At 36.6% G+C, this 20,783-nt stretch overlaps 1 protein-coding gene across 2 annotated transcripts in view; it reads left to right on the forward strand.

The window, feature by feature from the left end:
* The window catches only part of LOC129938338 (dihydropyrimidinase), a 68,758-nt gene that overhangs the window by 22,178 nt on the left and 25,797 nt on the right, over positions 1-20,783 (forward strand). For both annotated transcript variants that reach the window (XM_056045819.1, XM_056045818.1), the window contains exon 2: positions 4,223-4,344. In XM_056045819.1, coding sequence (XP_055901794.1) covers positions 4,297-4,344 — 48 coding nt within the window. In that variant the 5' untranslated portion in view covers positions 4,223-4,296. The remainder of the gene's footprint in view (positions 1-4,222; positions 4,345-20,783) is intronic.

Consider the following 20,783-nt stretch of genomic DNA (forward strand, 5'->3'; position numbering starts at 1 on the left):
GAACTGTAGACCCCACCGTCGGGAATTCCTCTGCTGCCGTCTGGATAAGGTTAGGTACCTAGGCACCCGATGTTGAGGTGAGAGTAGGAGTTGATAGACAGAGGTTGGTTTTGAGAAAAACCTGTGGACGCTTGTGTCCTCTTGAATGCACATGTCTACCATTCGAACATCAAAAAAGTTATCGATTCAGTTGTCAAAAAAACTATCGAAATTGACATTTTGGTTGACAGCCAATAGTTGTTGTTTTTTTATTATTCACAATGAATATAGGAAATTATTTTTTTTTTTTGAATAAGATCTGTCAAAAATATTAAAACATTTGTATTTAAACCAGAGTTAACTTACCGAATTTAAAGGGTTTACTCAAAGTAAACTACGGGATTATGAAAGACTGACAAACTCGAGTTTAACTTTAAAACTAGGATGATATCCCTATAAAAAACTTGGTTCTCACACATGGGTCTAAAACACTAATTAAGTTTACCATCTGGTTAAGTTTATCATTTGGTAAATCTTTTGTGTAAATTCTTTTTAACAAATCGAAAGTAAAGAACGACACTTTTTCGATTGGATACACTAACGTAATAAGACTTTCAGACTCGTATAAATTGTTTTGACAGATACAAATTTAATTGTCATCGCCTAATATTTCATATTGGTTAATACTTTTTTTTTAATGTATGCACTATTAATGTTTATATTAATGTTTTTAACACCCCCAAAATAACTAAATCAAAAAAATTTCACTTATTTCATTTCATCGAGATGTTTGAAAAAAAATTGTTCTTATGTATGTTCTTGGTTGATGGATCAAATTTTGGTATTTTTTCATTAAGCTTTTTCATTTTCAAATAAGAATGTGTAATTTTTCAATTAAAAATATTATTATGGTAAAATTTCATGTAGTTAGATAGAAAATTTACCTTAGGTTTGACAGGATCAAATTTGTGTTAATTGCCTCTTACACAAACGTCAATAAAATATTCAAGTGTCAGTTTCATTATGGTGATTTTTGATTGGATAAATCTTCTTGTAAGAAATATTTTCACGATATTTAAGATGTACTTTGTACAAGAAGTAATTCTTATACAAGTAAAGAAACAATTTTTTAATAAATTGACAGTTTTTAATAAACAAACAAAATTGATTTGGATACCATTTTGACAGCCACACCGAAACTAACTCTACCTTAAAAAAATAACACCAACACAGGGTTAGGTTAGGTTGGAGTGGCTGTCCAGATGTCATTGACGCACGTAGACCTCAAGGTTCCATTGTGATACCACTAATGAGGTTACTCATGGGAGAGTAATGAACTTAAACAAACCATTTCGTACTTCGTTGCCAGTTCACTGGTGTTATCGAAGAAGGGATTACCGAGAAAGTTATTTCTTCTAATGGAGAGCGCTGGACATGTACATAGAAGTTGTTGGACTGTTTCCTCTTCCTCCTCGTCCATGCAGCTTCTACAGAAGTCATTTGTGTAGACCCCTAGCCTCAGAGCATGTCTTCCTATGAGGCAGTGTCCTGTTATTACTCCAATTGTAGAGCTTATACTTTGTCTGCTCACTGATATCAAGCCTTTTGACCGTTTTAAGTCTATACTTGGCCTTATTTGCTTGGTTGCTAGGCACGTGGTACTCTGTGACCATCTAGCATTTGTTGTTTCTAGAGCATATTGATTGAGAAGATATTTGCATGTAGAAAGTTTTGTTCCTATGTTATGTTTTTGTCTAACATTAGGCAGAAGGGTTCCGTTTTTGGCGACCTCATCGGCTTTAAAATTTCCCGGAATGTCTCTGTGGCCCGGCACCCAAATGAGGTGAATATTAAATTGTTCCGTCTTCTCATTCAGAGATGATCGACAATCGTGGACTGTTTGAGAGTTTGTGGAGACAGACGCGAGAGATTTAAGAGCGGCTTGGCTGTCTGAGAAGATTCGAATATCCTTACAAGATATAACGATAGTGCTTCTTTAATCGCCATTACTTCTGCTTGGAATACACTGCATTGATTGGGAAATCTATAGGATAGACTGAGATTCAGTTGTTCCGAAAAGATACCACTTCCAACTCCGTGATCGGTCTTTGAACCATCTGTATAGAAGTGTACCGCATCGTCTTCCAGAGGTCTCTCTTCTTCCCAGGAGGATCTTGAAGGGATGGACACATGGAAGCTGTTACCGAATACCATTTTTCGGGTGGTATAGTCTAAGCGATCTGGGATAGATCTGAAACTGCCTAGAATAGTAGAATGTCCAGTATTGTTACTGGTCCATTGAGAGGTGGCTCTAAGCCTTACACATGAGTTTGCTGCCACCATTTTGGAGAAGATGTCAAGAGGTGTTAGATTTAAAAGTACTTCCAGTGCTGCGGTTGGTGTTGAGCGAAGTGACCGCTGGACTTTGATGAGCTTATTTATATTTACCATCTTGTCCAGTGCGGTCCACCATACGACAGCTCCATAAATGAGTATTGGTCTGATTACCGAGAAGCCCCATTTTGATCCTATGGCCTTTTTACAAGTAAAAAGCGTTACAGTAGCCTTTTTTACTCTTTCATCAATATTTGCCTTCCAATTTAGTTTTTGTCTAAAATGAGGCCTAAATATTTAGCTTGGTCGGAAAAGCTTAATGGTATTCCTCTAATCTTGGGTGGGTTAATCTGAGGAATTTTATATCTTCTCGAAAAGAGTATTAATTCTGTTTTATGTGGATTGATGGCCAATCCACATTGCTTAGCCGATTTTGTTAGCCTATTTAAGGCATTTTGTTGGAGTTCCGAGAGAACTTGGGTGTGCTTCCCAGATACGGATATTGCAACGTCGTCAGCATAGGCAATCACCTTGAAACCCTCTGCTTCCTTTGATGTAAGTAGGTCGTTTACTACCATGTTCATAAAAGAGGCGAAAGGAGACCACCTTGGGGAGTGCCTCGATTCACCGATCTGGTGGTAGTAAAACTTCTCATGCTAGAAATTATTGTTCTGGTTTTGAGCATGAGACTTATAAGATCTATGAGTGACTTCTCTAATTTCAGCTTATCCATTGCTGTTGTGATCTCCTGGTAACTGACGTTGTTGAAAGCTCCTTCAATATCTAGGAACGCTACCAGGTTATATTCTTTATATTCGAGGGAATGTTCAATAGTACGTACCAGTGAGTGAAGTGCTGATTCTACTGATTTTCCCTTAGAGTAAGCATGTTGAACTGTGGAAATGAGACATGGTTTTAAGTTATGTTTGATGTAAATTTCAATCAATATTTCCAGGGTTTTAAGAAGGAAGGATGATAGGCTGATTGGTCGTAGATCTTTAGGGTTAACGTGTGATGGTTTCCCTGCTTTAGGAATGAAGACTACTTTTGCATTCTCCAGGCTTTGGGAATATATCTCAAACTTAAACAGCTTGTCAGAATGATTTCCAATGGTGGAATGATCATGTCTGAGCATTTTTGTAGTTTGGCCGTAATGATTCCGTCTGGTCCTGGAGATTTATATGGATCAAAGCTGTCTATGGCCTATTGCAGTTTTTACCGCTTGTAAGAGCTAAAGACTCTGATGTTAAGTCCTTGAGCATGTTAGAGCTACCTGGAAAGTGGGTATCTAATAACAAATTAAGAGATACTTCATCTGTGATAGTCCACGTGCCTATTTCTGTCTGTAAAGCACTGGGTATTGTTGGACTTTTTGAGAGAATTTTCCTGAGGCTTGAGGTACCAAGACACCAACACAAAAACAATCAATTTTTAATCTTTTCTTTTGCTTTTTTTTATTAATATCAAAATGTACCAATACTAAATTCAATTGTATCATAAATTGCATTAATATTTAATTTCTGACAAAAGGTAGATACACTGGTACACCTACTCTTATCAGACCAATAATAAATAAATGGTTCAGAGCAAATTATAAATGTTCTGTTATCGCTCTTCTTTCATTATTAAACAAATCAATTTAATTTTGATGATAAGATTTGTTCGCTAAAATTTTAACACAAAGAATTTTGTATATCTCGTTTCATTAAAAGTCAGGTCAACATAAATTGAGGTCGCATCGGCTCCGGCAGGGCAAAGCAAGTTTCTTATCTTCCCTCATTGATAGAGCCCCTATATCTAACTCATAAGTCATAACCATAACTTAATTGTACCTATAACAATTACTATATTTGAAAAACCCTCATACAAAACATTAAATTTTAACATTCAACTTTTTCATTTTTTGCAGATAAAAATATTAATAACTGTTTTGCTTGTCAGTAATTTGTAACCTCGAAAAACCAAAAAAAAACTTATAATAAAATGGCGTCCAGTCCAAAGCCAGTTAAGAAAGTCCCAATTCATTTACAGGTAAGTTATCGACCTTTTGTTTATCATTTATATATTTGTTTCATTTCTTTGGTCTTTTTTATCAATTAAACGTATTATTATTACTATTAATATTATTCTTTGTATGCTTATCATGAAAAACCTTTGTATATTTTTTGGGCCGTTGGCATACATTAATGTGATAATGAATAATTTATTATTGTGTTTACACATTTATTCTGCATTTAACAGAACTACAGTATTGTTCTTTGATTAAAAAGCCCTTCAGGACATATTTCATTGTTTTAAAGTTAATGCATTTTTTATACAAAATTCGTCGAAGAAACTTAAGTGACAGTTTCAATTTTTTTTCCAAAATGTTGTAATTACCATTTAAACGAAAGAATTTTGAACGAATGTCGGTAACATGCCCTGCACAACCGACATTTTCACACTCCATACAATTTCCATAATCTGTCATTGGCGCCAATTTCGCGGCGAATCTGAAGTGATTTTTTAGTTAATTGATAACAAAACAAAAATAAACAGTGAAAAGTTTAAAAATATAAGTTAATTGTTCATCATAATAAATGCTTAAGTGTTTTTTCATATTCAAAAAAATGTTTGTTGTCTCCATCGGATCGTATATGCATTTTATTAGGATTCTCTTCTTTTGGTTGCTTGACATTTTTATCTTAGAGACCACAAAAGAGGCAAATTAAAAGCAAAAGAACAGAGAAACCAAAACATAAACAGAGTCTCTGGAAACTGACAGCGTCGATAGGCAAGCCCAGAAAAGATAAGGTAGTCTCATGAATCGACGAATTAGTTCATCCGACAAATTTTATAAATAAAAGTGGATTTACACGTATGTATCTGCATCTGCATAATGCAAGGAAGTAAAGGAAATTTTAATGAAACTCTTGAAAGAAGGTGTTAAAAAACGTAAACAAAATAACATATTAACAAAATTTAAAAATAAAGAAGAAATATAAAGCTTTCGTTACGATGCAGAAGAAGATGTCTGTTTTCACCGATTTCTTATAATGTGCATTTTTGAAGACGTCGTCATGTTTGATCTTCTCTCTCTATCCAACTAGTGTAATTTCATTCAAAATGGAAATGCATGTAAATCCACCTTAAGTTATGCGAAAGGCCAGCGGGCCTCACCGAGAGTAAAATTCTTAAAATTCTTTAATCGATATGATTTAGCAAATTAACCAAAAACTTTAAGTATAATAGGCTTTTCACACCAAACCAGGCAAACATTTTTCGAAAACCCGAAAATCGTTCACACCGAACATTTACACGTTTTCATTTGACATTTAAATTTGTTTGACACCGACTGTCAAATTTTGTAGGTATTGATGAAAAAATGTGTGAGTAAAAAGTTTTGTTTTGTTTATTTGTGAAAATAAAATGAATTCTAACAAAAAAAAGCCCATCGTCAACAACCTGACAGATCCTTGTTACTGTGGTTTTAGACCAGGAAAGTCCACAGTTGATCAAATATTCACATTACGGCAGATCCTGGAAAAAAACCCCAGAACACCAAATCGGCACCCACCATCTTTTCATCGATTTCAAGGCCACATATGACAGCATATACAGGGACGAGCTTTATAGAGCCATGTCTAGTTTGTGCAGGATGACCATGGAGAATTCACCTCCATAAAGGTTCGAAACAACTTAACAGAACCTTTTGATGTCAAAAAAGGTTTTAGACAAGGTGATGCGCTGTCATGTGATTTTTTTAACATCGTGCTTGAAAGAATAGTGCAGAGCTCACACGTCAACACTAGAGGCACTATCTTTCAAAAGTCTGTCCAATTACTGGCATATGCTGATGACATTGACATAATCGGAAGAACTCAGCGTGATGTCAATTGGGCTTTTGTGAGTATTGAGGCAGAAGCGGCAAAAATGGGTTTAACGGTTAATGAGGGCAAAACAAAGTACATGCTGTCGTAATTTTGAGGTAATCAAGGACTTCGTCTACCTAGGTTACACTGTAAACGCAGAAAACAACACCAGCGCTGAGATCAAATGAAGAATAATTCTTGCTAACCGCTGTTTCCTTGAGCATCAAAGGGGAGTGGAGGAGAAGATGGAACGACGAGCTGTGGGGGCTGTACAGCGAAGTAGACTTAGCCAAAAGAGTAAAAGCCTAACGACTAAGATGGCTGGGTCACGCAGAGCGCATGGAAACCAATGCTCCGGCCCGGAAAGTCTTCGAATATACACCCACAGGACAGCGCAGTAGAGGAAGACCGCGGATGACTTGTGGGCGCACAAGTGGAAGGTGACCTCACCCAACTTGAAGCGCGAAATTGGAGACATATAGCTAGGGACTGAGCTAGATGGAGAAGTTTGTTGGGTGAGGTCCTAGTTCACACATGACTGTATAGCGCCACCTTAAGTAAGTAACCAACTGAAATTGATACAAACTTTAGCCTTATGTAGTTACTTATCAAGTTGATTTTCGAGATCCCGTCATTGAGTGGTTTGACTAACGTTTCGATAAGAACATAAAAAACACCCAGCATATCACCACCCAACGTCTGGGATGCGGATAAAATGAAAATATCCAAGTACTTACTTTCACCAAGTTAATATCTTCTATATGATATTTATTCTCTCAAGATTCAATTTTTGAAATTTCTTGAAGTGTAAGCAATCTTCTAAGGATTTGTCTTTCCGTCGACACCCATAAGTCGATAATCCTTTCCTGTGCTGTCATAGAGCAGCATATCAGCGCAGACAAGGCCCTAACACTAGTTCGTCTCGAAGAAGAGTTTCAACTGAAGTTCTGTGGACGGGTGGAATGGGCTCTCGACATGAACCAACAAGAACTAGAAGCTCGCTTGGCTTCAGCTATCCTCGTTCACTTCAACCGGTCAGAACAATTTACCAAAGAGAATCTTATTGTGTACAAAATATACGATCAAATCAATAAAAAACAAAACTGTTCCACTTAAATTAATTTTATTTAAAACATTTTCTTTTTTCTTTCACAACAAATTCAATCCAAAATACTGCTAATTACTATTTCTTCTTCTGGCCAAAAGTGCCTTCATAATCGCCATGTATTGTGGCCGTCCAAGCAGCTTATAGCCGGGGTTGAGAAGATTCTGAACGATTTCGTGTAGGTCCCTATGGCCGGAGCAGAAAAGGTCAATTCCTGGTTCCAGATTCGTACCAAAATCACACTCGCCTGGCTTGTCCAAAGCACTGAGGATCTTGATGTTGGAATCGCTGTCCATCAAGGGGCGATAGCCCACTGTTGTGGTTATAAATAAATATTAATAAATATTAAGACTCAACCTTTGGAAACGTTATTACGAACTATGAGCAAGTCTGCTTCGACATTGGGGTCGTCACGCGAGTAGCCATAGTGAATTCCGGTTCCTGGCTTAACAAAGAGCGTTTGAAACTCTGGAGGATCATAAAAGATCCGCCAGTGCCGCAAATAGTCACCGGGGCTTTTGTTCTCGACGTTGGCAAATTTTCCATATTCTGTAAATCAAAAAGAAAATTCAATAATTCTTATTTTGTAAGGATATTGTAAACGGTGATTTTTTAAAAGCTTGAGAACTTTAAAAAAAAAAAACGCATAAAATTTGCAAAATCTCATCGATTCTTTATTTGAAACATTAGATTGGTCCATGACATTTACTTTTTGAAGATAATTTCATTTAAATGTTGACCGCGGCTGCGTCTTAGGTGGTCCATTCGGAAAGTCCAATTTTGGGTAACTTTTTCGAGCATTTCGCCCGGAATAGCCCGAATTTTCGGAAATGTTGTCTTCCAAAGCTGGAATAGTTGCTGGCTTATTTGTGTAGACTTTAGACTTGACGTAGCCCCACAAAAAATAGTCTAAAGGCGTCAAATCGCATGAACTTGGTGGCCAACTTACCGATCCATTCCTTGAGATGAATTGTTCTCCGAAGTTTTCCCTCAAAATGTCCATAGAATCGCGAGCTGTGTGGCATGTAGCGCCATCTTGTTGAAACCACATGTCAACCAAGTTCAGTTCTTCCATTTTTGGCAACAAAAAGTTTGTTAGCATTGAACGATAGCGATCGCCATTCACCGTAACGTTGCGTCCAACAGCATCTTTGAAAAAATACGGTCCAATGATTCCACCAGCGTACAAACCACACCAAACAGTGCATTTTTCGGGATGCATGGGCAGTTCTTGAACGGTTTCTGGTTGCTTTTCACTCCAAATGCGGCAATTTTGCTTATTTACGTAGCCATTCAACCAGAAATGAGCCTCATCGCTGAACAAAATTTGAACACTGAACACATTTCGAACCGAACACTGATTTTGGTAATAAAATTCAATGATTTGCAAGCGTTGCTCGTTAGTAAGTCTATTCATGATGAAATGTCAAAGCATACTGAGCATCTTTCTCTTTGACACCATGTCTGAAATCCCGCGTGATCTGTCAAATACTAATGCATGAAAATCCTAACCTCAAAAAATCACCCTTTATAAGAAATAAAAACTCTTAAGCAATGCTACTAAAATTGGTAAAAATTAGTTAACGACTAAAAAATCGCGTTAACAAAAATAGATTTTGAAATCAAACTATTTCATTATATGAAAAATATTGTAGATATTTTTAAGAATAATTCAAGTCTCAACTTATTTAACAAAACACGAAAAACTATAAACCTTTTAAGCAAGACCAATCGACAGATCGTGTGGGATGCGACCCACACTGATAACTTCCCATCCCGTCTGTCGATTTGTCTTGATTAAAAGTTTGTCTAATTTGCGTACTATTTTTTGTAGATTTTATTTTTTATGACAAAACGGACTGTTGGATTTTTATATAAAAATTACTGAATATCGAAAACAATATTTTTTGTGAAATAAAATAAGTTTGAAGCCAATATTTTTAATTTTTGAAAAGCTATTTGAGTCGATAGAAAATTTTTACCAAGTTTTAGTATTTTTTTTTTGTACAAAAAATTGTCAATTCGATTTTTATCCAAATTTGTCCTAATGTTGACAAGAATATTTCTTATAAGTAAAACTTAGTTAGAAGCTATTATCTTAAATTTTTGAAAAAATATTTGAGTCGAAAATCATTTTTTACCAACTTTTATTAATTTTTGTTTAGGTTTTTATTTTTTGTAAAAAAACTGCCAATTCGATTTCTCTCAACATTTTGCAGAATGTTGAAAACAGTATTTTGTATAAGATAAAATAAGTTTGAAGCCTAAATTTCAAGTTTTTGAAAAGATATTTGAATCGATATTCAATTTTTACCAACTTTGAGTAATGTTTTTTTCAAATTTTTAATTTTTTTAAAAAAACTGTCAATTCGATTTTTTTCAAAATTTTATCAGATGTCAAAAACATTATTCTTCGTTGCACAAAATTATTTTGGAAATGAAATCATATTTTAGTCGTAAAATTTTGGTGGTGACAAATTTTTTGTTCAGTTTTTTTAATTTATAAAAAAAACTGTTAAATGGATTTTTTTCAAAAAATATACTTTTTTGATGTCACGTTACAATATATTATATAAAATTCGACTCTAGGGACCTTGAAACGTCAAAAAATATGAAAATTTTCAATTTGACAAATCGGACCCACAATAACTTCTTATGGGAAGTTAAAAATATTTGTTTTGACGGCAGCCATCAGCTGTTTTGTTTACATTAATTTTAGCACTGAATGTTCCGAAAGGTTTGTTTGTTTAGTTCAACTTTGAATTTCTACTAGTTTTTGAGAGGTTTTATACAAAACTTGTGGTTTACCAAAAAATTTATGGGAAAACTTGAGTTTTCGATGTAGGTTTTCGGCCAAAACCGATATTTTCGCGAAAACCGGGTTTTGGGTTTGCTGTGAAAAGCCTATTTATGTAAAGGAATGGGTGCACTCAACATTTGAAGCAAATTCAACAAAACAGACAAAAAGTAATGCAATCTTTGAATTGAGCTCAATTAAATGAGTCTTTTATAGTACAACCTTGCCAAGTATGTTAGAGAGACAGTTTGAGGGTCATTATTATTATTATTTTTATACAAAGCATGACTTTATAAGCCGTCTACCAAAAAAAAAACTAATTAAACAAACAACCAAAAAAAAAACAATATATAAGTTAAAAGAGAGAATATTTCACAAAATAAGATTCATAGTTTAAAAAAAAATGTAAATATAAATATTAAAGAAAACATTTTTTTTCAAATTATTATTTTCATAATGTGTTTGTAAGTGAGAAAAAAAAGCAAAAAGTAGGAAGAAGAACTGCATATTTCTCAAGTTTTTGTTTAATTTTTCAATTTTAAGGGCTTTTAATTTGGTTAAAAAAGGAGAATATACAATCACTTTAACTCAAACACTCGTTTCAATATTTTCTTGCATGTGAGACATAGCGTATAAGAGGCTTTCATCGACGATCTCCGTTTATTACACCGACACATTCCTCTTGGGAAAGAAAACTAGAATAAAAGTAGAGCCTTCGGATTTCCTGTAATATTGGACAAAGTGCTAAAAAATGCAAAACATCTTCGTTTTGACCAAGGTTGCAAAGGGAACACACAGGGCTTAAGTCTGTTCTATGTGGTCTGTAATTCAAATCGAGCATTTCCGTTCTTATCTTGAAGATCAAGCTCATTTCAGAAACTGTAAACTCTTCTCTAAAGTAGTTTCTTTCACCAAGTTTCAGATTAAGTTGTCTGTATGTATTCCTCGATGTTGATGCAGTCCCTATCGCAACACAAAGCCTATACATCGAGTCATCTATAACAGAGATACATTCATATAGTGCATTTTTATTGCTTCCACATTGTCCACTGGCAATGAAATTGAAAGGTTATGTGCTACAGTAAGATCATACCAGTTTTTGACCGGACTATATCCACAACTAAAACAAATTTGAATGAGTCTTTCATGCAAGTTTTGGTCAGATCGCTTCATAACATTGATCATAAAATCGGCGTTAGCCTTTAAGCTTTTCAAAAAAATTTAAGGTAAGCCTGACTCTATGTGGATAGCATAATTAGGAGTGTTGATAGGAAACCTAAAAATTCGCTTGAAAAAATACCTCTGTATATTTTCCATTTCCTCCAACTGTTCGAAACCATATACTTCATTACCATAGCAAAAACAAGTATTCACGGTGGCATTGAAGACTTTGAATTTTGAGATACATATACAGTACAAACATGATAGGGCTTAGAACACATCCTTGAGGGACACCTGCTTCATAACTAAATTCTCTAGATACTTTTCCACCATACTGAACAGATGCCATCATGTTTTCGAGAATTTTTTAGTAGACTCTGATAAATTTAGTAGGTAGGCCAATTGCTGAGAGCTTATAGAGTAAGGACCTCCTATTAATAGAGTCTAAAGCCACTTTTGAATCAACGAAAAAGGCATATAAGTTCTTTTTTTTATCAATAAAACGCCTAGCAGTGGTGCTGAGTACAAAAATTTGATCAATAGCTGAAAGGTTGACTCGAAAACCAGCTTGAAAGTCTAGTATAGAGTATTTGTGTAAACACTTTTCTTAATGAGTTAAGCACAGCAATTCCTCTATAGTTCTTTGGCAAATCACGGTTACCTTTTTTAAAAATGGCTGTAATTCGAGACAGACGAAAATTTTCAGGCACTATCTCTTCAATGAATATTCTATTGAAAAGTTCTAATAGATATTCCAAAAACTCAGGAGCAGCATGTTTATAAAACTTTGTTATTTTTCATTTTTTTAAAGCAGCTATACTAGTTCATCCATTGTGAGATTGAAATCCAGTTCAGGAATAATGACATTGGGGAATGCAGAGCTCATGGTGTTTAGATTAGGGTCAGGCAGAAGTAGAGTTTCAAAATAATTAGCAAGTAGATTTTCATCAATTGTGAACAATACCCTCCTATTCCGCCCACTCAACACTTGTACTATCTTCCAAAAAGATTTCGAGTCCTTGCATTCAACGAACTTAGAAGCAGTGTTTTTTAAATAAAGTTCTTTTTTGAGATTGCATAACCTTTTGTATTCTTGGTTTGATTGTAAATACAGTGATTTAAAAACTGCGCTATTTGTTTGTCTATATAGTTTTAAGAAATCAAAAGATTTTCTCCTACTTTTTTTGCATTCTTCGTCGTACCATACAGATTGAAAGGTATGTCTACATTGGGAAGAAAGTTCTGCAGGTTCTGCAGACTGTCTAATTACTGAAGAAACTATGTTAGTTATAGAGTCTATAGAGTTAGATGTCACACTTGGCATCGCAACTAGCTGATGATTAAGTTTAATTTAATATCTATTTGCATGTCTTTCATTCCATTTTAATTTATCATTTCCGGTTGTTTGTAGATTTACTAATAGATTTTCTAATTTGCAAAAGACAATTATAGGGAGATGAGACGAATAATTAGCTGGATAGGTCTCAAAGTCATCAATTGTACTTAGCCATTCACCTTTAATAAGACAGTAATCGATTACAGAGCAACCCTGAGCAGACACGAAAGTAAAGTTTCCGTTTGAGTCACTTTGAGACGTTCCATTTAAAACGAAAAAACCAAAGTCTTCAACCAATTCTAATAAAAGTTTCCCATTTTGATTTAGACAATTGTCAAAAGATTTTCTTTCGCTAGAAAAGTGGAAATTATTTAAGACCGAATTCTGATAGTCACTTATACGACTTATTTAAATCTCCGATAATCATTATTCGTTCATTATTATAAATATCTGCTCCAACAAGAGAAAGCAAATCTCTTTGCTAGGCAGTTCGCCGCCAATTCAACTCTGCCAGTGAGTGTTATGACTCCGCCTGTACTTGAGCGAGTTAATGATTCTATGGGGCAAATCTTTTTTCGCACTTGTACTGTAGCGAGAGTCCTAAAAGATCTTAACATACACAAATCTGCTGGTCCGGATGGTATCCCCGCTATTGTTCTGAAGAGGTGTTCTTCATCGCTGGCAAAACCACTGCGTAAGCTTTTTCATCTGTCCTACTCCTCAGGTCTCGTTCCGAGCGGATGGAAAACCGCATTTGTCCAACCTATTTCCAAAAAAGGCGAATCTTCCTCACCGTCTAATTATCGACCGATTGCACTTACGTCCCTTCTTTCCAAGGTCATGGAAACGCTGATTAATTATCAGCTCAAGAAATATCTTTAAGAACGGAAGCTTCTTAATGACCGACAGTATGGCTTTCGTAGCAATAGGTCCACTGGTGATCTCATGGTTCATCTCACCGAACAGTGGAACAAATCTTTACATAGTTTTGGAGAAAGTAAGATTATTGCACTAGATATTTCAAAAGCATTTGATAGGGTTTGGCATCAGGCTCTCTTATCGAAAATGCGTGCTTTCGGTTTGCATGAATCCCTCCTTCATTGGATTAGTAATTACCTTTCGAATCGTTCAATACAAGTTGTATTGGATGGATTCAAGTCTGAAAACCACAAAATAAATGCTGGTGTGCCCCAGGCCTCTGTTCTATCTCCAACACTCTTTCTCATTTTTATTAATGATCTCCTGTCTGCAACATCTAATCCAATACATTGTTTCGCTGACGATAGTACTCTTAGCTTTTCATATTCGTTTTCAGATTCACACCCCTCTTCTTCGGATGTGGAACTGCAACGACAAAATATGATAAGCTCATTAAATTCCGACTAAACAGCATTGTACAATGGGGAATAAGAAACCGCGTGGAATTTAATGCTTCGAAAACGCAATGCTGTCTTGTATCGTTAAAGCGAAATATACCCCCACTGCCATTATCCATAAATGGCACTTGCATCGAGGAAACTGAACATCTCGATATTCTTGGTATGTGCATCACCAAACACCTTTTGTGGAACGATCACATACGCGATGTCGCCAAAAATGCCGCAAGATGTTTGGGTTTTCTAAGGCGATGCAAGAAGTTTTTCTCCCCTCTGATCTGGCTGTTATTTACAAGACTTATATACGTCCAAAGCTTGAGTATAACTCCCCTATCTGGGCTGGTGCTCCTGCAACTTACTTAAGCCTCTTGGATAGTATTGAACGTAGAGCATTTAGATTGATTGGTGATATTACCATCATAAGATCATTTACGTCACTTGAACATCGTTGAAATGTTTCTTGTCTCACGCTTTTTTACCGTTATTTTAATGGTTTATGCTCTAGAGAAATAGCCAGCTGCATTCCTCCCCTTAAACAGTTCAACCGTAATACTCGCGCTTCTAGGAATGCTCATCAATATACCCTCGAGCCCATCTTCGGTCGTATCGTCAAGTACAGAGATTCGTTCTTTAGCCGTACTATGCGAATGTGGAATGCCTTGGCACACTCTGTCTTTCCAAGCTATTGCAATATTCAGGAATTCAAAACCAATGTGCACCGACATCTCCTTTCAACCCCTCTCTCCTTTTCCTAGTGCTCACACTGTGTCTACATAATAAGGGTAATATATCCCCTTGAGTGTGCGCTTATTATAAAAAAAAAAACTCAGATTTTTGTCACGTCGTTTTTGGTCTTGGCAACTATAAAAATCTGTTTAACATGATATCGATTTGTAAAACTTGGATAAAGTTACATATCCATGTTTAAGATTTGTTAACGTTTAAAAATTCGATCCTAGTATAGTCTGTATATTTTGTTAGAAACGACATTCTGCAATCGTTAGATTTTGTGTCCATTAAGTTTTCATACAGTTATTTTTATAACAAATTATGTACATATGTATAAATACATACTGCATTTATGTGTAGGAACAAGAACATAAAGTTTAAAAGACATTGAACCATTCAAAAATCTTCAATCCAAAACTTTTGCAGTATCAACGATGTTTTTAAGAGCTTATGTACTTACATATAATAGATACATGCTTAAGTAGAAACCATGTCATGTGCAATTGTTTCGTCTGTAAAACTAATGGTTTTGTCAATTCCTAATGGTGCCTCAATTGAAATTCAAAATTATTTCAAATGAAAATACGAATTAAATATTAACATTAGAATATTGCGTGTCAGATTTGTTCTTTAGCAGAAAGTTATTAAATATATTAATAAATTAGGTAACACAACATTCCTTAGAGAATCATGGTCTAGTGACTTACAGCTCTCAACCATTCTTGTGTGCGGATTATAGCAGTAATAGAGGGGACCTACAGTTTACATGCCGGATCCGAACGACTAATTTGAGAAAGCACTTTTCATGACAAGAATCACTCTTAAAGGATTTTTCAATTCCTCGCTTGAGGCAGTACCCGTTTAAAAAACTTTACGTGGCACAGACAGGGATTTAACTCAAGACCTATGGCTTGCCAAAATTGTCTTGTTTTTGGTTATTCCTAGAATAACTCATTTTATGGTTTTACGGATTTTATTATATATACAAAATTAAAGATTATTTAAAAAGTAAATGTATTCATCTTTTGACCACCATCGCACAGCGACAGCAGCAAGTTCATGCAATCTAGTGGTGCACTTAATGTTCTTTCATGGATTTGAGGAGGGTAGTTTATTTCAATAAAGTCTGTATTCAATTCACAAAATACCACCATCAGCATGTTCGATGGTTTTCTGCTGGTGGTTGTGTTTCAATTAATATATGTGGCACTAAGGGGTTAGGGTGTAAAGCTTTGGGATGTGACTAATTGCAGGTGGTTAGTCATCACATCGGGCGATGTATATCTATCATACGAATAAATACTGTTTTAGCTTTAATGCCATAATTATAGTCCTTTAAAAATTGTGTGTTATGGATAAAGCTTACCAGGGTATATTTTATTCAATTTATACAATTAGTTTTTTGTTGATAAAGGTAAATAGAAAAACTAAAATTATTAATGTTGTTTGACTTTGTAGGTAATATGTGAAATTATATCGAATTATAGTCAATAAATTAGTATATATATAGGGCTTTCAAATAACGAGTTTTGTATTGAATACTATGCTTTTAGGCAGCTGTCGATTTTGAAACTGTCGTCTTTTGACACCCTTAAAAGTAGACCTCCGTTAAAAAAAATATGTAATAAGGTATTCACATAAAAAATTAATATTTCTTATAATGGAAACTTTTGAATTTTATTCAATACAACCCGTGTTTTGTTGGAAAATCTGTCCATAGTATAGTAGGATTTTACACGAATAACAAAAACAATATCCATAGTATGAATAACACCGATAAAAGTTAGAGTATAATCTTACAATACTTACTTACTTACATAAGGTGGCGCTACAGTCCTGTGTGAACTAGGGCCTCACCTAACAAACTTCTCCATCTAGTTCGGTCCCTAGCTAGATGTCTCCAGTTTCGCGCTCCAAGTTGGGTGCGGTCACATTCCACTTGTGGGCGCCACCTGATCCGCGGTCTTCCTCTACTGCGCTGTCCTGTGGGTGCGGATTCGAAGACTTTCCGGGCCGGAACATTTGTTTCCATGCGCTCTACGCGACCCAGCAATCTTAGTCGTTGGACTTTTACCATTCTGGCTGAGTCTACGTCGCTGTACAGCCCGTACAGCTCGTCGTTCCATCTTCTCCTCCACTCCCCTTCGATGCATACGGGACCGTAGATCACACGAAGAACTTTTCTCTCGAAGCGACCCAAGGTGCTTTCATCCGCTTTTGTCATGGTCCATGCTTCTGCACCGTATAGCAGGACGGGGATGATAAGGGTCTTATATAACAACACTTTGTTCCCTCGAGAGAGGACTTTACCACTCAATTGCTTTCTTAGTCCAAAGAAACAGCGGTTAGGAAGAGTTATTCTTCGTTTGATCTCAGCGCTGATGTTGTTTTCTGCGTTTACAGCGGAGCCTAGGTAGACGAAGTCCTTGACTACCTTAAAGTTACGTCTTTCGATTGTGACGTTTTGACCAAGACGTCGGTGTTGTATGTCCTTTCTAGACGTCAGCATGTACTTTGTTTTGCCCTCATTAACCAGTAAACCCATTTTTTCCGCCTCTGCCTCAATACTCACAAAAGCCCCATTGACAACACGCTGATTATGTCAATGTTATCAGCATATGCCAGTAATTGGATAGACTTTTGAAAGATAGTGCCTCTAGTGTTGACAGGTGAGCTCTGCACTTTTCTTTCAAGCACGATGTTAAAAAAATCGCATGACAGCGCATCACCTTGTCTAAAACCTTTTTTGACATCGAAAGGTTCTGTTAAGTTGTTTCCAACCTTTATGGAGCAGTGTGAATTCTCCATGGTCATCCTGCACAAACCGACAAGTTTGGCAGGGATGCCAAAACTAGACATGGCTATATACAACTCGTCCCTGTATATGCTGTCATATGCGGCCTTGAAATCGATGAAAAGATCGGTGTTCTTGGGTTTTTTCCAGGATCTGCCGAAATGTGAATATTTGATCAACTGTGGACTTTCCTGGTCTAAAACCACACTGATAAGGACCTATCAGGTTGTTGACGATGGGCTTTAGACGGTCACATATTACAGCAGAGAAGATTTTATAGGCGATGTTAAGTAGACTGATTCCTCTATAGTTGGTGCAGTTTGGAGGGTCTCCTTTTTTCAGTATCCCAGCACATCGGAGGCGGCTTCTCTGATTATATCTTGGCAATGTTGCCACTGGTTTTCGATACATTGTGTTGGCGGCAGAGAACTTCGAGAGAGGTTACTTGTAACTCGGTCGGAAAAGGATTTGGCGATCTCTGGTGATTGTAGCCGTTCTACGTTGTACCTTCTCCCAGCACCTCCCTGTTTTGCCTTGGGTCTGGAAACCCGAAGAGCTACCATGGCTACAACGAGGTAGTGGTCCGAGTCGATGTTAGCTCCTCGGAAAGTACGTACATCCATGATGCTGGAAGCTTGTCTGGCGTCGAACGCAATATGGTCAATCTGATTGACGGTAGATTGATCTGGAGAAGTCCAAGTTCCTTTGTGGATGTTGAGGTGTGGAAAACGCGTACTGGCTACCATGACGTTTCGCCCCCCAGCAAAATCTATGAGCCTGAATGCATTGTCGGAAGTGTTGTCGTGAAGGCTGTTCTTCCCGATTGTTCCACCAAAGATGTCTTCCCTTCCTAGCTTGGCATTAAAATCGCCCAGGACTATTTTAATATCGTAGCTAGGACATTGCTCATATTTTTTGTCTAGAAGCTCGACGAACATATCTTTGGTGTTTTCGTCTTTCTCTTCTGTGGGGGCGTTGCGCGCATATCAGGCTAATGTTGCCGAATTTAGCCTTGATGCGTATGGTTATGAGGCGCTCATTGATGCACCTATAGCTCAAGACTTCTTGCCTTAGTCTGGCTCCAATGACGAAGCCGCATCCAAATAAGCGCTGTTTGTTTTCGTGGCAGCAGTCACCATAGTAAATATCGCAGTTTTTCATCCTCTTTTTGACCGGCCCATCCCATCGTATTTCCTGGATGGCGGTGATATCTGCTTTATAGCGGTCTAGGGCCTCCGCTAATTCTTCGGCCGCACGTGGTCTGTTAAGGGACCTAACATTCCACGTGCATATCCGAAGTTCGTTGTCCTTTATTCGTTTGCGTTGGTTGTCAACAGTAAATCCGTCCGTATCCGAGGCTTGTTGGTGCTTCGCAACTTTGAAAGCTTTTACGTGGCCAGGAAGTCACCCCGACGCACAACCTCCAACCTGGAGGGCCAGATCCTAAGTATAACTCCAAGGATGGGGAGCCGGATAAAACCGCTCCTTACAGCCCTGGGCTCCGAATAAGTCGAAGAAGCCCTATGAGGTGTTTACTAAGTAGTTCAACCTTACTGGAACTGTAGACGCCACCGTTGATTCCATCTCGGGAATTCCTCCGCTGCCGTCTGGATAATGAGAGGTGCCTTAGTGGAAACACCTCTCCCCACCTGTCTCGTTTTGCTGCCCCCAACAACTTTCCACTGGGCTTGGAACCCAATCTCCAGTTGAGGTACTAGGCACCCGATGTTCACCACGGGGAGTTGAGAGTAGGAGTTGATAGACAGAGGTTGGTTTTGAGAAAAACCTGTGGACGCTTGTGTCCTCTTGAATGCACATGTCTACCATTTGAACATCTAATCAATCTTACAATGGATGGGTTTTTAACATTTGCACGAGTCACGAATGGAACTTATGTGATTTCGTTCTAAAATGTTTGGTACGATTGATATTGCATTTGTATCTCGATGGCTGTGTTTGTTGAGTAGTTGTACAATGGAATTATGTATGTGTTTTCCATTGGGGAAAAAAATCAATCTGTTACTATTTAGTTTTGTTAGTCAAAATGTACTAACTAGGCTTATTTTGCAAAGAAAACAATTGAAAAGATAATGAAGTTTTGCTATGTTTCCACCAAAGGTTTATCTCAGTTTAGATTTGATAAATCTTTTTGGTGTTTACACCTTACAAAAAGATTTAAAAATGATTAAGTATGAATTTGATTTAAACAAAACTATATTTTTAGTAAACAAACATTTAGTAAATAAACAGAACATAATGCATTATCTGTTAAATCAAATCCTCCACACAAGTTTTTCTTTTCAAATTTTGACTCTACTCCGATTTCTGACGGGAATCGAGTCAAATCAAGCTCATTTCAACTCGATTCAGGTATATAAAGAATTGAGGCGATCTTCAAGCTAGCTTCAACACCACATGGTAATGTAGTAGTCTACGAACAAACCTCCACCTTGAAGCAATTGTTAAATGAACTTTTTTTATAGAATCTCAATTTCCACATGTTTGTTTATCATTTCTTCTTGAAAATTGTCCATTTTATTAGTTTTAATTTAATTTAATTTAAACATTTGATTTTCGCAATACTTTGTTCTATTTGTGTGGATTATTTTATTATTATTCTGACAGTTCTTCTTTCAGTTGTACCACTTTTTAAATACAAAAATGTGGCTACAGCGGATCATTTTGTTGGCAATTTCTAACTGTACTATCTATGGAATACCAAAAAAAACATCTACCACGCTTTTTGACTGGGGAGAAGAAAATCTTTGCTTTTTGGCTACTGGATTGAAATTTTCACTTTCATTGTTCATAGTTGTCTGGGGAGTAATCAAATATGAAGACCGAAGTGGTCTTGATCTGACCAAGGTCGTGCAAAAACTTCTTCAGGCCACGAGATGTCTAATAATCGGGATCGATTTGTGTACAAATTATAAAAGCATTTAATGCCATAATGTTCGAAAATTCCCGGCATCATTTTGGGTTCAGGTCCCAGTTAAACGCTGTTGTGCATAGTGCTTAAAAAAGTGGTCGTTTTTTTTTCTAATAAAAAGTTCGGTGGTATAAAAATAAATAAATTGGGTATCGCAACAGTTCGTTTGAGACCTAGGGACTAGTGACTGATAACTCTCAACCATTCCTGTGTGTGAGAACTGTTGTCAGGGATGAAAGGGACCTACAGTATTAAGTCGAATCCGAACGGCAAATATGAGAAAGCACTTTTCATGCAAGAATTACTCTTGGAGAGTTTGTCAATTCCTCGCAAGAGGCATAGGCAGGGATCGAACTTAAGACCTCTCGCATGACAGTCCATCGCACTTACCA

This window comes from Eupeodes corollae, chromosome 1, assembly GCF_945859685.1.
Source record: "Eupeodes corollae chromosome 1, idEupCoro1.1, whole genome shotgun sequence".
NCBI classification, from domain to species: Eukaryota; Metazoa; Arthropoda; class Insecta; order Diptera; family Syrphidae; genus Eupeodes; species Eupeodes corollae.